The sequence below is a fragment of the Moschus berezovskii genome, chromosome 22 (genome assembly GCF_049115385.1).
Source record: "Moschus berezovskii isolate FMDL1 chromosome 22, NW_MosBer_1.0, whole genome shotgun sequence".
Lineage (NCBI taxonomy): Eukaryota > Metazoa > Chordata > Mammalia > Artiodactyla > Moschidae > Moschus > Moschus berezovskii.
In genome coordinates, this window is record NC_142481.1 from 38,749,894 (window position 1) to 38,766,869 (window position 16,976).

General features: G+C 49.2%; 1 protein-coding gene across 1 annotated transcript in view; it reads right to left on the reverse strand.

Moving 5' to 3' along the window:
• Positions 1-12,842, reverse strand: part of LOC129546334 (liver carboxylesterase-like) — a 31,843-nt gene extending 19,001 nt beyond the window's left edge. Inside the window, exons 1-6 of the mRNA XM_088829985.1 lie at positions 12,747-12,842; positions 10,227-10,431; positions 7,042-7,186; positions 4,589-4,722; positions 2,344-2,497; positions 553-657 (exon numbers count right to left, since the gene is read on the reverse strand). Coding sequence (XP_088686111.1) covers positions 553-657; positions 2,344-2,497; positions 4,589-4,722; positions 7,042-7,186; positions 10,227-10,431; positions 12,747-12,798 — 795 coding nt within the window. The 5' untranslated portion in view covers positions 12,799-12,842. The remainder of the gene's footprint in view (positions 1-552; positions 658-2,343; positions 2,498-4,588; positions 4,723-7,041; positions 7,187-10,226; positions 10,432-12,746) is intronic.
• Between the last annotated feature and the right edge of the window lie 4,134 nt (positions 12,843-16,976).

Here is a 16,976-nt window from a genome sequence, read left to right on the forward strand (position 1 = left end):
GTTTTCAATTGTATAACTATTACTCTACCTCCTAAACTATAATAGAAGCTTCATGAGGTTGCCAGATGTCAGATTATATCAAAACTACTTGCTGAGTGAATGAATGCTCCAGGAACCTGCCCCAGTCACAAGCCCCCTGGGAAAATCCACTCCAGGCTCACATGAGGCCAATGAGTTCCGCAGACTCAGACCCTGAGGGAGGCAACACACGATAACAGGCCACTGCCCACTGTGCAGCCCCTCAGCACACCTGGCACACTTTGGGACGCACGCTCAGGGCAAAGTGCACGGGGCTGGCAGCCCAGAGTCATGAGCCTGAGTCCAGCTCTGCCCTCATCACCGGCTGACCTTGACCAGCACTCCTGCTCTCTGCCCCAGTTTGCTTAGCAGGAGAACTGGGAGTGGGGCGGGGGGTGTCCTTGCCCTTCCTGGTCAGCCAGCCTCACTTCTAGGATGCTTTGAGGGTGTCAGCCAGACCCTGTGATAAGAAAGGGCCCTGACAACTTCAGCAGAGCAGAGCATGGTGCAGGGACAGTCCAGTGTGAGACCTACCTCAGCTTCAGCCTTAGAGTCCTTCTTGACCAGGCCAGGAAGGAGGGCAACGCCACTCTCTGAGATGGCCCGGTGGAAGAGATTCTTGGCCAGGGGAGATAAAACCTGGGAGGAGAGTGGCAAGAAAGGGAGTTTATGCTCACAGGGAGTGGGGTCTTCAAGAGCTACACCCATCCATAGCCCTGTCCTGGGCTCTTCCCATGGAGACCGTGGGGCTCAGTGGACATGACAGGTCCTTGCTTGACCTGACTGACCGTGTTCCCGAGACTGACCGGAGGGTCCATCTTCTCCAAGAAAACCTCCGCTAGAGGGAACCGGGTGTACAGAGCGAGGCATGCACTGATCACAACAGTCAAAGTATCTGAACGGCAGCTGGAAATTTCTAGCATCGATTTAAGCACACAGTTCTGATTTCCCACTTCCATTACTCAGGATTTTTTTAAGGAAAATGATCTGGAGGCAAAAAAATCTCTAAGATGTTCACGTTATTTATAACAGGAAAGAGTGGAAATAACACAAGGTTTTAATATGTGACATTGGGTAAATAAGGTATTTCTCATGTTTACACGGAAATACTAATGACTATACACACAAAACATAAGAAATAATAATTAATGGTTAGGGAAACATATATGCTATGATGTAAAGGAAGCTTTTTTGTTTAAAAATTCATAGATATAGATAGATGATAGATAGCATGATTCATGGAAAAAGGGCTGTTCTGGTGGCTCAAATGGTAAAGAATCTGCGTGCAATGCAGGAGACCTGGGTTCAATCCCTGGGTTGCGAAGATCCCCTGGAGGAGGGCATGGCAACCCACTCCAGTATTCTTGCCTGAGGAATCCCCATGGACAGAGGAGCCTGGTGGGCTACAGTCCACAGGGCTGCAAAGGGTTGGACACGACTGAGTGACTAAGCACACAACAGCATGGGAAAAATACTAGAGAAAAGGAACTGTCCATGGTGAGAGTCACTGGCTAATGCGACTGTGGATGGATTTTTATTTGGGGGGTTATCTATGATTTTCTTTATTCTCCATTTTATAAAATATAAAAAGGTTTTCCCTGAATATTCAACTATGACCCTAGATATTTTAAAAATATAGTAATAGTGCTCAATAGTGAGGCAATTGGAAGGTTTCTCACAGCTCCCAGCACCTTCTAATCTGGCTTTCCAGCTTTGCTTCCCTGGTGCCTCCCTCATTCCCATTCCCCACACCACACTCCCAGGTCCTGTCAGTGGCCCTCGTCCCCTGTCCCATCCCCCATCCCTCCTCTTCCCCTTCTCCCCAGCCCAGCTCCATCCCTCAGCCCCAGAGACTGCTGCCCTCCCTCCTGGGCATGGACAAGCCTCAGAGCCCTCAGCGGGGCCCCCAACCTGTTCCTAGTGCTCGTGTCTCTGCAGGCCTGGCTTCAAGTCAGACAAGGACACTCAGACCAACCTCAAGTCGGCTCCTCTGATTAATCATTTACACCCACCCCTACATCTCAAGAGAAGTGAGGCGAGTCCAAATGTTAAAATGATTAAGAAGGAGAGGATAAGCCCAACCGACACAGGACAGGAGAGTGTGTCTGTCACAGCCGTGGCTGCAGCTACGGCCCCGGAGGCTAAGCTGAGCCCTGAGCTTCCCGGAGGGACAAGGGGAGTCTGGCCATTAACTCTCTACCATCTGATGCTGAACAGAGTCGGGTCAGCCTTGAATCCAGGTCTTGGACGTAAAGGTCCCAGGACTAGATGGGCTGGTCTGCAAGGGGTCCCATCAGCAGCCACATCAGGGCCAGGAAGACTTACAAGAACGGAGACACTTTCCCCTCCTGCTGACACTCCAAAGATGGTCACAGAGCCTGGATCCCCTCCAAAGTTGGCAATGTTCTCCTGGACCCAGTGCAGTGCGGCCACCTGGTCCAAGTGACCCCAGTTCCCGCGGCTGTGCTCGTCCCCTGTGCTGTGAGTAAGAGAACAGGGTGGGGTTGGGAGCAGAGATGTCCTAGCAGGGCCCTGAGGACCAGAGATGGCGCTGGGGATCCAGGTGAGCCTTCTGGAAAGGACTGGGCCTCCACAGCCCTCACACGGGGTCTTCATCTTCTTCCATCCTCATCTGCTCTAGGACTCTACAGAGCCATCCTTCATCTACTGATTGAGCATTTCCTATGAGCACATGGACTTTGCAAATATCCAAAGAAGGGAATTCCCAGTGGAAGAAACAGCAAGTACAAAGGCCCTAGGGTCCAGGGATCAGAAGTGTGAGTCTAGAACGTGCAGCTGCAGGGAGTTTTCAGGGTCTGCATGAGGACAGCCATGTCGCTGTGAGTAAGATGCAGCCATTGCAGAGAGGACATGATTCCACTCATGTCTTAAATGATCACTCTGGCTACTGTGGAACCAAAAGGATTTGGTGGTGACTGGATGTGGGGAGTGAAAAAAAGAGAAGAATTCATGCAACCACAAGGTTTTTACCCAGAGTAACTGGAAGAGTGTATTTGCCAATAGTTGAGCATGAGGCCCTGTTGCGGGGAGCAGTGTTTGCAGAGAGGGACAGTGGGAGTCAAGGGTTCTGTTTGTGGAGGAGTGAGGTGCTCTCAGCCGTCCCATGGGGAAGGTAGGAGGCACTTAATGGTGTACTTGTGGGCCTCAGTGGAGAAATGGGACTGAAAATGGGAAGCTTGGAAGTGCTCCCTGAGGTCACTCAGGGAATCGGTGGGACAAAGAAGAAGATGCACACAGAGGCTGAGACAGGAGGAAGAGGGCCAGGAGGAGCTGAGAAGGAGCACCCATGAGGGAGGAGGTGGCCAGGAGCCAGGAGAGGTCAGCTTTTCAAGAAGAACTGAGGGATCACGTGTGGATCTGCTGAGGTTGGCCAAGAGATGCTGGGTCATGGTGACCTGGACCAGAGTGGTCAGGTGTGTGGTGGGGATAAAACCCTGACTCACATGGTAGAGGAGAGGCTGGGGGAGAGGAATTGGGGCGAGTACGTGCAGTTACACTGTCTCTGGGAGCAGACACGGGCCGTGGGGGGAAGAGCTGAGGGGTCTCCATGAAGGGGAACATCCTGGGACACGACTCCGCTGGGAAAACCCGTCTCCAGCCCACAGGTCTTTCCAGGGAGGTGATCAGCCCTCCCCCGGCCCATCCCCCAGCATCTCAGGGTAAGAGGTCCTGGGCCAGTGCATTTGGGAAAAGCTCAGGAACTGCCTGCTGGAAACCTGGTTCCTGTCCACAGAGAAGCCATGTGGGAGACTCAGCCCTCACTCATGCATGTGCCAAAGTCCAGGAAGGAAACGGGGTGAGTGGGCCCAAAGCTCCTCCCAGTAGATGAACCCGTGGAGTCAGATGCTCCTTACAACCTCCCAGTTCCAGGCACCGTTCCTTCACCTACAAGACTTCACAGAGCTCCCACATGAATCTGCCCCTTCCTTGTAAAAAAAATAATAATTTATTTATTTTAATTGGAGGCTAATTACTTGACAATATTGTGGTGGGTTCTGCCATACACTGACATGAATCACCCATGGGTGTGCATGTGCCCCCCCCATCCTGAACCCCCCTCCCACCGCCCTCCCCATCCCATCCCTCTGGGTTGTCCCATTGCACCGGCCCTGAGTGCCTGCTTCATGCATTGAACTTGCACTGGTCATCTCTTTCACATATGGTAATACACATTTACTTCCCCAGGAGGAAAGATGTGTGAGCCTCTAAGTGCTGTGCTGCATGGTAACTCTCATCTTAAAGACAGAGCAACGTGCCAGGCAGCACAGTGAAAAAGAGACAAGTAGTTCAAATGAGATAACAACTGGGTTGGGCTTGGTAGGAATAGTAGGAGTTGTCAGGGAGATTAGGAGTTTTCTGTGTAAGAGCTCAGAAGTAAGTGCACCAAGGTGGCTGGGGAATGAGAAGGTGTGGAGCCCAATTAGGAGGGGACTCAGATGTCTTAGTAGGAAGCCTAGCCGGATCCCCTTGAGGACTTCCCTGACCAGAGTGGGGTCCTAGCACCCCCACACTGGGGCCAAGGTGCCACCAGGAGAGTCCAGGGTCTTACCTGAAGAATCCCCAGATGCCCAGACGGTACTGAATGGTTACCACCACCACATTTTCATGGGCAGAGAGGACCAGCCCATCATGGGCTGATGCTCCTCCCATCAGCAGAGCTCCTCCGTGGATCCACACCATCACCTGGATGGGGAGGATGCAACCACAGGGTTACTGGAAGCAGAGCTGGGGAAGACCTCAGAGGCACGTTTGGTCACCTCCCCGTTCTCCATCTGAGGCCCAGGCCACCACCCCACTCAGGGCTCCCTGGCTGCCCCTGCCTGTCTCCCCTGCCCCAGGGCCACCTGCTCTCAGCTCCTCATGCTGAGAACATCATCATGGGGACAGCCAAGCTCGAGCATCATCTCCTCCCCAACACTCCCACCACCCTCACTCCTGGACCCCTCACCCAGCTCAGCACACTCAGCATGCAGAAGCCCTTGGTTAGAAGCTTGTTTCAGCTTCATCTTAGTTACCTTCTCTGTGGTGAATTCAACTTCTCATGTGAATGAATAATCATGTCAAGAAGCCTATGCCCTGGGTGGTACCTCATCTTAATATGCCTTCCTGCTGCCTCCTCTGCTCCCAAAATCTCACCCATCCTCCAAAGCCCACCCTAAAACTACCTCCTCCAAGAAGTCTTCAACCATTAGATGAATATGATCTGAAAACCTACTAGGTGCCAGGGACTGTGGTAAGAATTGAGGCCATTCATAATGCATGTCCCCAAATTTAAGGAGTTCACAAAGCAAGAAAGTGAGAATAGCTAAAGTAATATTATAATCATTTTGTTAACAAAAAATTTGAAGAACTCACACATGAACTATGTGCCAAGAATTATTTTAACCATTTAAAAGTAACCCATCCATCAATGAGGGACAACTGTTATCCCACCTAATGGACAGGAAAATGGGGGCACTGAACCACCCTGAGATCACGCAGCCTCTAGGCAGTGGAGGCAGGATTTGAACCCAAGCAGTCTGGCTGCAGAGGCCACATGTTGAGCCACCTGGCACACAGCAGCCAACGGCCATGCTGCAGTCGGTTGGCTGTTGGGGCAGGAGGAATTCCTTCCCTTCAACTCTAACTGAAGATCAGGAAGTTGCCTCGTGTGCTGTGCCAGACGCTGCCATAAATCTTCATGTTCATCACTGCAAACTCACGTGTGATTATCCCTGATTTGAGGAAACAGAGCCAGGTCTCTCAGGCAGTAAACGGCAGAACTGGTATTTACACCCAGACTCTGCAGTTCCATGGTCTGTGTCCATTGTAGAGGTTCTCCAGCCTCAGCTTCCCAGAGCCCCTGCTCCTCAACACCTCCGATCCTTGACTGCCTCCTGGTGGAGGGACTGAGTTTGCAGTCTCCTCTTGAGTCCAGGCTGAGCCACGGGCTGGTCAGCAGCAGTGTGCTGTAGAAGCCAGTCCAGCTCGGTGCAGCTCTTCAAAGGCAGGGGCTGTGTGGTCATAGTTTATGTTCCTCTTTCTCTTAACCCCACTTCTAGCTAGGTGTGCGGGAGCACTAAGTATGTAACAGGCGAATGCATGAATGCATGAGTGATCGATTGTCCCCACCTCCTCAAGCTCCTAGTCCCAAGTTCAGACACCCTCCTCCACACCTGGGCACCATGCCACGGGTGTTCCTGGGAGATGGCTGGGTGCGCCACCCCTGCCTCTATCCCTCCTGACCCCTCCTTTGATAGCACACCAGCCCCACCCTCCAGCCTGAGTCTGGAAGGCTGCCCTGTCTCTGGGCTCCATTTATTCTGGAAATGCTGACTCACTGCATCACTAACCTGGGCCAAAGACAATTAGGAAGTGAAATTAACTACACGAAAATCTTGATCGTTGGCAAAGGAAAGTGCAGCCTTGTTGCTCCAGGCTCTGCTCCCCAACCTGTGACACCAAGTCACAGGAAGTTGTCAGAGAGGGTCTCTTGTGTGCTGAGGAAAGGCCACACACAGGCTCCATGCTAGCCTGTGTCAGAGAGCTCCTGGCAGTTCCAGGAGCCCCGTGCTCCAGTCCTGCCACCCCTACTTTGTGACCTGGTCTTCCCCTCACAGGACCTCAGTTTCTCTGTCTGTAAGGGAAGGGTTGATTTGTTGGCTCATCTCCAAGATTCCTTCCAGCGCTAATTTTATTGGAAGTTATGTTTTACCTACTCTGGGTATCAGATTCCTAATCTAGCAATTAAGAGTCATCCTTCTAGTCCATCTATTAGCATGAGAGACATCAGAAACATTAAAATGTGCATTACAGATGTGCAGCAATCTCCCCCAGGGGCCCCCTTCTGGCCGAGGGGAAACAGGCGTGGGCCACCTGCCCTCCCTGATGCCAGGTTTGGCCGTGGTGCACAAGAAAGCCCTGGGGCTCCAGAAGACCCTTGGCCCAAGACGCCCCCACCCAACACTGCCTTCATCCCCTTCCTGTCTACACCAGCCTTGACCAGTGTTTCCCACTGCTTACCGGCAGCCTGCTTCTCTTAGTCAAGTCAGCAGGGGTGTAAATATTTAGGTAAAGACAGTCTTCAGAAAATTTAGGCTTAACGCTCTCCATTCCATTGTTAAAGATGTCTGAGGACATTTCCGCCAAGACTGTGCTTTGGGAGCACCTGGGAGGGGCGAGGAAAGAGAAGACTCCTGGTGTTCAATCAGAGCTGATCAAGGAGATGCCTCCTGTCAGGTCTTGGACTGGGAGAATTAAGCCTGTAAACAGAGCTGTCTTAGCAGATTCCAGACACTGGAATGGGTGGGAGACTACCTGGGGGGTCAGGATAGGGGGCTCCAGGGCTCACCACGGTCTCTGGGGAGAGTAACTAATGAGAAGGCCTGGCACCTCCCCCTTTCAGGAGACGTCGGAACGCATTGTGTCAAGAAGATGCTGCTTATGAGCCTCGAAGTGGATCATTTCCTGCATGCCCTGGTTGCAGCTGACTCTCTGCTGCATAGCGAGTGCAGGGTGCTCACGCTCCTTGACAGGTCAGCCAGGAGTTCCAGGAGACTTCCAAAAACGGTGAGAAGCCACTCTGTTGGCAGTCATTAAGGCATGCAACAGGTCAGGGCAAAATATCTGTGGTGCAACATTAGGAGAACTGGGTTCTAGTTTTGCCTCTGCCACTTACATGCCGAGTGACCTTGGGCAAGTTCCTTCTCTGTTCTGGGTCCAAGTCTGCCATGCCTAAGTGAGGGGAATGATTTCTGCGGGGAGCCAGCCTGAATAAGGCCCCAAATGTTGGCCCTGGGAATGCCTTGTAAGTGCTGTTCCCTGTCCCGCCACCCCTTAAGAGAGTCATAAAATGTTTACCAGGCCTTATTTGTTCTTCCTTGAGAAAAACAGAGCAAATAATCCTTTGCTAGGTTTCTTGTTTATTCCCCCAGATTTATGTAGGTATGTTTTCCTTATCTCTTAAAATAGATTAAGAATGTACTCCCTAATCTTTATAGCCTGTGGACTAGTTTTTCTTATCTCGTGAGCATTAGTCTAAATGCCAAGCTTGTCTTAGAAAGCAAACAAGCCTTTGGTAATCTTCTATAGATGCAATAACTAACCTGGTAAATGACTTGGTATTTTAATGTACCCTGTTCCCTGTCTCACTTTGTATAAAAACCCTGGCCCTTTTCAATAAAGTCGCTGATTTGCCTCACGAGCATTCAGTCCTCTCGACACCATTCTTTACTCCCTAATTCTTTTCTCAGGCTTCTATGTCGTTGCGGTCCGGATCTGTTCTCTTTGCCGGCTGGCACCGGCAGATTTCTACATGGGTCTGGCAGCACTGACATGCTAGGATTCTGTCAGTTCATCTTGTCAAGTGTTATGCATTGCCCAAATAATGGATCTGAAAGATCCAGCAGCAGCAACAGCATTATTTAATATTTAAAAGACACTTGCTCCTTGCAAAGAAAGTTATCGCCAACCTAGACCGTTTATTACAAAGCAGAGACATCACTTTGCCGACACAGGTCCGTACAGTCAAAGCTATGGCTTTTCCAGTAGTCATGTACAAGTGTGACAATTGTTCCATAAAGAAGGCTGAAGGCTAAGGAATTGATGCTTTTGAATTGTGGTACTAGAGAAGACTCTTGAGAGTCCCTTGGATTGCAAGGAGATCCAACCAGTCCATCCTAAAAGAAATCAACCCTGAATGCTCATTGCAATGACTGTTGCTGACGCTGAAACTCTAATACTTTGGCCACACAATACTAAGAGTCAACTTGTTGGAAAAGATCTTGATGTTGGGAAATATTGAAGGCAAAAGGAACAGGGGGTGGCAGAGGATGAGATGGTGAGATAGCATCACCAACTCAGGGGAGATGAATTTGGCCCAGGAGATAGTGGAGGACAGAGGAGCCTGATGGGCTACAGTCCCTGGGGTTGCAAAGATTCAGACATAACCTATGGACTGAACAACCACAAAATCTTCAGATCAGAGGCTTCCCTGGTGGCTCAGTAGTAAAGAATCTGCCTGCCAGTGCAGGAGCCACAGGTTCGATCCCTGATCTGGGAAGATCCCACATGCCACGGGGCAACTAAACCTGTGAGCCACAGCTACTAAGTCTGTGCTCTAGAGCCTGGGAGCCTCAGCTACTGAAGCCTACGCGCCCTGGAGCAAAGCCCAGGTGCACACGACTGAGTCCGAGCCCTACAGCCAGTGCTTCATTCACAACAGGAGAAGCCACTGCAAAGAGAAGCCCACGCATCTCAACTAGAGAGTAGCCCCTGTTCCTGCAACTGGGGAAGGCCCAAGTGCAGCAACAAAGACCTAGCACAGCCAATAAAAACTTAATAAAAAAATCCAAAAATTATTAAAAAAAAGTATCTGTATTGTGTGATATGATACTGTGATATAATAAGAAATATATCTTTGGTCTTCCCATTTCCGGCAAGGAGTTCCTAAAACCCTAGGAATTCCCTCAGTGAAGAGACTGACAAATGCATCATTTGTTGTGTTAATGAGGTGGTTCTGGACCTCACCTAAGGGTGGAAACTAGGTGCAAAAGGCAGATCCTGGAAATCCCCAGGATCCTCGCATGTAGATGTCCTAGGTGTTCTGGGGGATGACTCTGACTTCTTTGCCCAAAGTGGACACAGTGACTAGGACACACCGACCATTGATCTCCTCCTTACTCGGCAGCAGTCACACCTGGGAGTTAGGAACTGGCGATACCCCAAAGACTCCCCACACACACAATCCTGGCCCACCTCACTCCCCAGCTGCATCGAAGATCAAGACAGGAGAATAAACAGAATCATTACTTCTGACCCGCCCCCACCACTGCTCAACTCCTTGTTTATTCTAAAGCACTTAGGCTATTCTTACATATTATATAATCTGTTACCTTGCATATTGCTCAGGATCTGTCTTTCCCTGCTACAAAGGCAAGCTGCATGAGGGTGGGATCTTTCTTTGGGTCACTGATGGATCCCAGGAAACTAGAACACGCCTGATACACAGGAGGTGCTCCAGAAGTATTGGTTGAATAAAAGGCTCTACAGTGCTGTGAGAATTCTGGAATGCTGGTAAGGATCTACAATATCTTGAGGATTCCAGAACAGAGCATGAGCCGCTCAGAAGATTGCCTTGGCTCCCACCTGCATCCCTTGGAGACTAACATCCCCACTGAAAGACGCCAAAGGCCACACGCCCGGCTTACATGGGAGGGTGAGAGGTGGTATTCTTCACGAAGGTCCATGGTTCTGCAGGCTGCGGTGGAGCAAACCTCAAGGATCCGAGAGGAGGCTTGGCAAAAGGAATTCCCAGGAAAACGGCCACAGGCTGTGCAAATCCTTTTAAGCTGACATAGTTTCCCAGGACTCTGCCCTGAGCAGTCTCCACAATAGGTGGTGAGGGTGGCCGCCCTGGTGGACATTGAGAGAAAATGAGGACACGTCAGTGGTGAAGGTATGAACTGGATTCTGGGTGGACTTTGGCACCTCTGCCACGTGATCTTGAATGTCCTCTCAACCCTCTAAGCCTCAGCTGCTTATGTGAGAGAGAGAGAAGCTAACTGTCCTTCCTAACTCACAGGGTCATCAGAGGGAGCGAGACTGGGGGTCACATTCTGTCTGTCCCATTCCCGCGGAGCAGGCGGTTATTTCTCACTGAGCTCAAATGCGTCTCCTGCAGTTGCCACATCAGGCCTGGTCCTCCCTGCTTGGGGACATCCTGCACCTTCATGAGGCAGGTGGCCTTCGTGTTGACCCCTGTTCATGCTCATCCCTCAAGTCCTCTCTTATCCGTCATCAACAGCTGCAGTTTGTTTAAGCATCCTAACAGGAAATGATTTCCAGCCTCTCATCCTGCCAATTGTTCCCCTTTAGATACAGACGAAAGGCCAACCTCTCTCTCAAAGTGTGTGGCCAGAACAGAGAAGAATAACCCAGATCTGGTCTCATATACACATCCGATGACAGCCTTCAAGAGATATGACGTGGACAGATGCTCAGTTGGCAAAGGTGAAAAAGTGGGTGATGGGCTGTGAGGTATGGGCAACAATGGTGACAGCAGCGGTTACCACTTGAGGTACATGTAATGTTGTGTATTGCGTACTTTCTCTGTGCCACATGGACATTCCAATGACAAAAGCCTTGCTAGGAAAACATTAATATGTCCATTTTCCAAAGAGGTAACTGAAGAAATGGAGGAAGCCAGTATGGATTTTTAAAAGATGGAAATAGACGGACTCGACCCAGATAAGCCAGCAGAAAGGGGATAATCATGTACTTTTAACTCTGCTCCTACCCTCGGTTCTGGGCCTCTCACAGTGTCACAGCACCAGGAAGAGGATTAAACCCAGTGGAGGCTGGGCTGTCAGCACTGACAGCCAGAGCACTGGCTCTGGACTCAGGAGGCAGGGATAGAATTCAGAGCATGATTTTCCAGCTGACCTTGGATACATACCTTTCCCTGTCTGAGCCTGTTTTTCCATCTATAAAATGGTACAGATGCATTCTGAGGGCTCTTGCTGCACCCTTGTATTAACCATGTCTTCTATGCTGTGTATTCTGATGCTTTGGTACTGGGAGCCTTGCTGATTCTGGGGGGACTGCCCCTCCCAGAGTTAGCCGATCCCTGGAGACAGGAATGAATTTTCTCTTCCAGCATGCCAGAGGCTGAACCCCAACCACCTTCTTTATCAGGCCTGCCAAAACGGCCACTATCATCCTGCCCTAATCACTCCAGGGCAAAGTACCTACCAGTTGTGGGCAGTCCCTAAGCCCTGGAGCATGGCGGGGATTGGCTAGCTCCCTCACTCTATCCAGCCCACCCCACCAACCAAGATAAATTTCGTATCCAGATTCCTCCCTTCTTCCTCTGCCCCCTGACACACCTGATGCTTCACCTTCTAGCCCACCAGGTGGTGTCAGGCCCCCTCCTCTGGGAAACTGGGAAAAACAAACTATCTCTTAAATGACCATTGGCTCCTGATCCATGGGCTTGACCACACCTCAGAGTGTCTACTAGTACACTGTAAGTTATAACAACTCTTTACTTATGAATCACTGTTTTTTCACTTATCCAATTCCAGACACTCTTTAGAAACAACCCATGTCACACTTACAACAGCCCAATGATGTAGATACAGTTCTCACTCCCATTTTAGCCATGCAAATCTGAGACACAGAAAAGAATCATAACTTGTCTGAGAACACACAGTACTGAGTGCTGCCTTGGATGGGAACCCAGCCACGCTGACTCCAGAGTGGACATCAATACTCCGCTAAGCATCACCGACTCGATGGACAGGAGTTTGAGCGAACTCCGGGAGTTGGTGATGGATAGGGAGGCCTGGCGTGCTATGATTCATGGGGTCGCAAAGAGTCGGACACGACTGAGCGACTGAACTGAACTGAAGACACTTTTAGCCACATCTGGACTAATGGTCAAGGGGGAAACACACGGAGCTCACCAAAGTCCTCAGCTGCTCAGCGATAGGTGAGCTGGTTGCCCTCCTGCACGGGGCATGGCCGGTGCAGCTGCGTCTCCCAGGGTGTACCCTCCCCTTTGTCTCCTGTCGCTGCCGGGAGTTGGCAGAGCCTCAGAGTCCTGACAGCGCGCGCTGCTGCGGGCCCCAGTGGCCTGTCACTGCTTTGCCCTGTAGGCTTCTCCTCCACCTGGTCCCCCGCAAGGATTCCCAAAGACCGCCCGCTATTTGCATTTCAGGAGGACTCACCCCAAGCCGTGGAAATGGCGAGGGAGGTCAGGACCAGAGCGACGAGCCACATCTTGGCAAGACAGCAAGCTCTGCGTCCTCAGTCTCTGTGCCTCCGGAGGGCCTTATGAGTCCGCCCAGTTCCCGCCCCCTCCAGCTTCTCTCCCCAGTCCCGCCCCCCCCGCCCAAGAGCTGATGGGGAGACAAGAGAAGAGCTCTCCCCGCTCCCTAAGAGGCAAGGGCTGAAGTTTTGGCGGCCAAGCCCGTCCAGGCCCCGCCCTCCTAGACTTTGACTTCGATCCAAAGAGCTTGCATTAAACTTCCTGATTAGAGATCAGTTCAGTTCAGTTCAGTTCAGTCGCTCAGTCGTGTCCGACTCTTTGCTACCCCATGAATCACAACACGCCAGGCCTCCCTGTCCATCACCAACTCCCGGAGTTCACGCAAACTCATGTCCATCGAGTCGGTGATGCCATCCAGCCATCTCACTCTCTGTCGGCCCCTTCTCCTCCCGCCCCCATCTTTCCCAGCATCAGAGTCTTTTCCAGTGAGTCAACTCTTAGCATGAGGTGACCAAAGTATTGGAGTTTCGGCTTTAGCATCAGTCCCTCCAATGAACACCCAGGATTGATCTCCTTTAGAATGGACTGGTTGGATCTCCTTGCAGTCCAGATAGCCACTGAGTTTTGAACCACTAGTTTTACAAGTGTTTCTCCCTTCCTGGATTCTAACCCTAGTGCACTGTGAGCCACCCAAAGCAGGCATAAGCAAACAGAGGTCTTTAGACAAGGGCACACTTCGGTGGAACAAAAGACTGGTTTCAAATGGGGAAAGGAGTACCTCAAAGCTGTATGTTGTCACCCTGCTTATTTAACTTATATGCAAGTACATCATGCGGCATGCCAGGCTGGATGACATACAAGCTGGAATCAAGATTGCTGGGAGAAACATCAATAAGCTCAGATATGCAGATGACACCTCACTTATGGCAGAAAGTGTAGAAGAATTAAAGAGCGTCTTGATGAAAGTGAAAGAGGTGAGTGAAAAAATTGGCTTAAAACTCAACATTCAGAAAACTAAGATCATGGCATCCGGTCCCATCATTTCGTGGCAAATAGATGGGGAAACAATGGAAACAGTGTCAAGCTTTATTTTCTTGGGATCCAAAATCACTGCAGCCATGAAATTAAAAGATGCTTGCTCCTTGGAAGAAAAGCTATGACCAACATAGACAGCATATTAAAAAGCAGAGACATTCCTTACCCAGCAAAGATCTGTCTAGTCAAAGTATGGTTTTTCGAGTAATCATGCATGGATGTGAGAGTTGGACTATAAAGAAAGCTGAGCCCTGAAGAATTGATGCTTTTGAACTGTGGTGTTGGAGAAGACTCTTGAGAGACGGTTGGACTGCAGGAAGATCCACTCAGTCAATCCTAAAGGAGATCAGTCCTGGGTGTTCATTGGAAAGACTGATGCTGAAGTTGAAACTCCGATACTTTGGCCACCTGATGCAAAGAACTGACTCATTGAAAAAGACCCTGATGCAGGGAAAGATTAATGGTGGGAGGAGAAGGGGATGAGGGAGGATGAAATGGTTGGATGGCATCACTGACTCAATGGACATGAGTTTGGGTAAATTCTGGGAGTTGGTGATGGACAGGGAGGCCTGGCATGCTGTGATTCAGGGGGTTGCAAAGAGTCGGACACTCTTGAGTGACTGAACTGACTGAACGGACGCTTTGGTGTGTGGTCCTCAGAACAAGGCAAAAACTTTCAGAGCGGCCCCATGCCCCTCAGCTGCCCGGTTGGAGAACATGCGGCAAATCTCTGCTCCCCCAGGTTTCTGTTTCACAGAATTCCGTGCTGCCCACCTTGGAAGCATCTTAAATTTCATCCCGTTTCGCTTTGGATGCCTGGATTAACTTTACAGTGTTCCTGACAATTAACTCAGCCTCCTTTTGCACACCTCCGGGGTTTGGGGACTCACTGCTTCCTCAGGCAGGGATCTTTGGACAGAATGTTCTTATAGTATCTTATAGTAAAGGAACACTGTCTCTTCATAGTCCCTGACTCGAACCATCCGTCTTTCCTTCCAGTCATTATTTCCTTCATTCATTCATTCTGCAGACATCTATCAAATATATGGCTCTATGCTGGGAAGTATGGATACAAAGGTACATTTAAGACATGTTCTAGCGTCCGGAGGAGTTCACCATGTAATAGATAAAATAGATGGGGGAAGCTCTGGGTGACTTGCCATGCAGTGTGAAAGCACCAGATACAGGGATCTCTGCTATATATATAAAGTGCTCTGGGTATACCTGGTAGAGTGTCATCTCCCTGGTGGGGATGCAAAAAGATGCTCAAAATCTGTTTCATAGAATCATTAAATGTCCAACAAAAGAGAATTCTCCAAATACGCTCTAATGTTGATATTTAGCTGGCTAAGACAATACAATCCATTCATTCAAACTAGTGATGCACACGTCTACATATGGACAAGAGAATATAGTCATGATCCATTGTGAAGGGGGAAATATAGGTTATAAAAGAGTGAGGGTTGCTCTGGGACACAGCTTGGCAGTTCATTACAACTTAAACTTAGGGACTCCCTGGTGGTTCGGTGGTTAAGAATCAGCCTGCCAACGCAGGGGACACAGGCTTGACCCTTGCCCTGGGAAGATCCTACATGCCGTGGAGCAACTAAGCCTGTATTCCACAACTACTGAGCCCGTCGGCTGCAACTCCTGAGAACTGCATGCCCTAGAACCTGTGCTCTGCAGCAGGAGGAGCCACTGCCTTGAGAAGCCTGTGCACTGCATGAGGAGTAGCCCCATTCGCTGTAACTAAAAGTCCTCGTGCAGCAATGAAGACCCAGTGCAGCCAAACATAAATAAATAGATAAATAAAAATCAAACTTAGAGTTACCATATTTCACAGCAATTTCACTCCTAGGTATGTATCCAAGATAACTGATAATATGTCCATACAAAAACTTGCACATAAATAGCAGTGTTAGTCAAAAAAGTTGAAAGTGGAAACAACCAACCAACCAAAATGTCCATCAACTGAAGAATGGACAAGGAACTATTATGATCTATAATATAATCTATCCACCCCATGGAATATTATTTGGGCATAAAAAGAAATATAGTTTGGATACTTGCTACAATGTGGAGGAACCCTCAAAACATCATGCTAATGGAAAAAGCCAGATACAGGAGGCCAGACGGTGTATGATTTTATTTATGAGATGTTCATAATAAGCAAATCCACAGAAACAAAGTAGATTAGAGGTTTCTATGGGCTGGGGATGAGGGCAATAAGGAATGACTCCTAATAGGTATGAAGTTTCTTTTAGGAGAAATGACAATTTTCTGGGATTGGATAGTGGTGATGGTTAAACGACTTTGTGAATATACAATACCACTAAACTGTGCACTTTAAAAATGTGAATTTTATGGTACTTGAATTATATTTCAAGATAATTATTTTAAAAATCCCATCTAGTATCCTATGTTAAAATAAAAAGCTCCACTTCGTAAATTTGAAGATATAATTGCCTTTTCAAATGATTCACACACAAAGCAGAAATCCATCGAGCAAGCAGAAAAATTCCGAAAGGTAGAGAGGGAGCTGGACAAGCAAATCATAAACAAATGAAAAACGATGACGTTGGGCAGTGTCCCTTTCTTCGAGGGGACAAAAGGAGCTTTGAGGCATGTTACCTCACTGGTGCTGGCCAGGAAATTCCAGACTGACTGGTTAAGATTACATTCCTGGGGAAGTTTGAAACTCCAATCAGGTAAGGTACTAAATCTTCATCCAGTGATGAGGGCTTAGCACAAGTAACTGCATTTGAGGCCTGTTTTGTTTTTAACAATTCCCCTCTTTGGATCCAACACTTCGCTTAACTGTGATCAAGATCTAAGGCATCTAGGCAAGATCGAAGCACCACTCTTGGCTACAGGTCAGAACCTCTGTGGGTCCTTCGTGTGGTGTCCAGAGCTCCACAATTTTTTTGTTTAATCCCCATGACAGTCATAGGTCATGGCTTCCAGTTCATGATACTTAACTGGTTATTCTCTTCCCTTCTTTCCCAACATTCCAGTCTTAGGGAGATCATTTGCTTGGTCGTCAGCAGCTGGGAACATGTATTTAAAGCTTTTGAGAGAATACAGTGCGCTCACGGAAATGATTATGACGCAATAAGCACAGTAACTCTCAATGTTTGTAGTGAGAGTCCCGGAG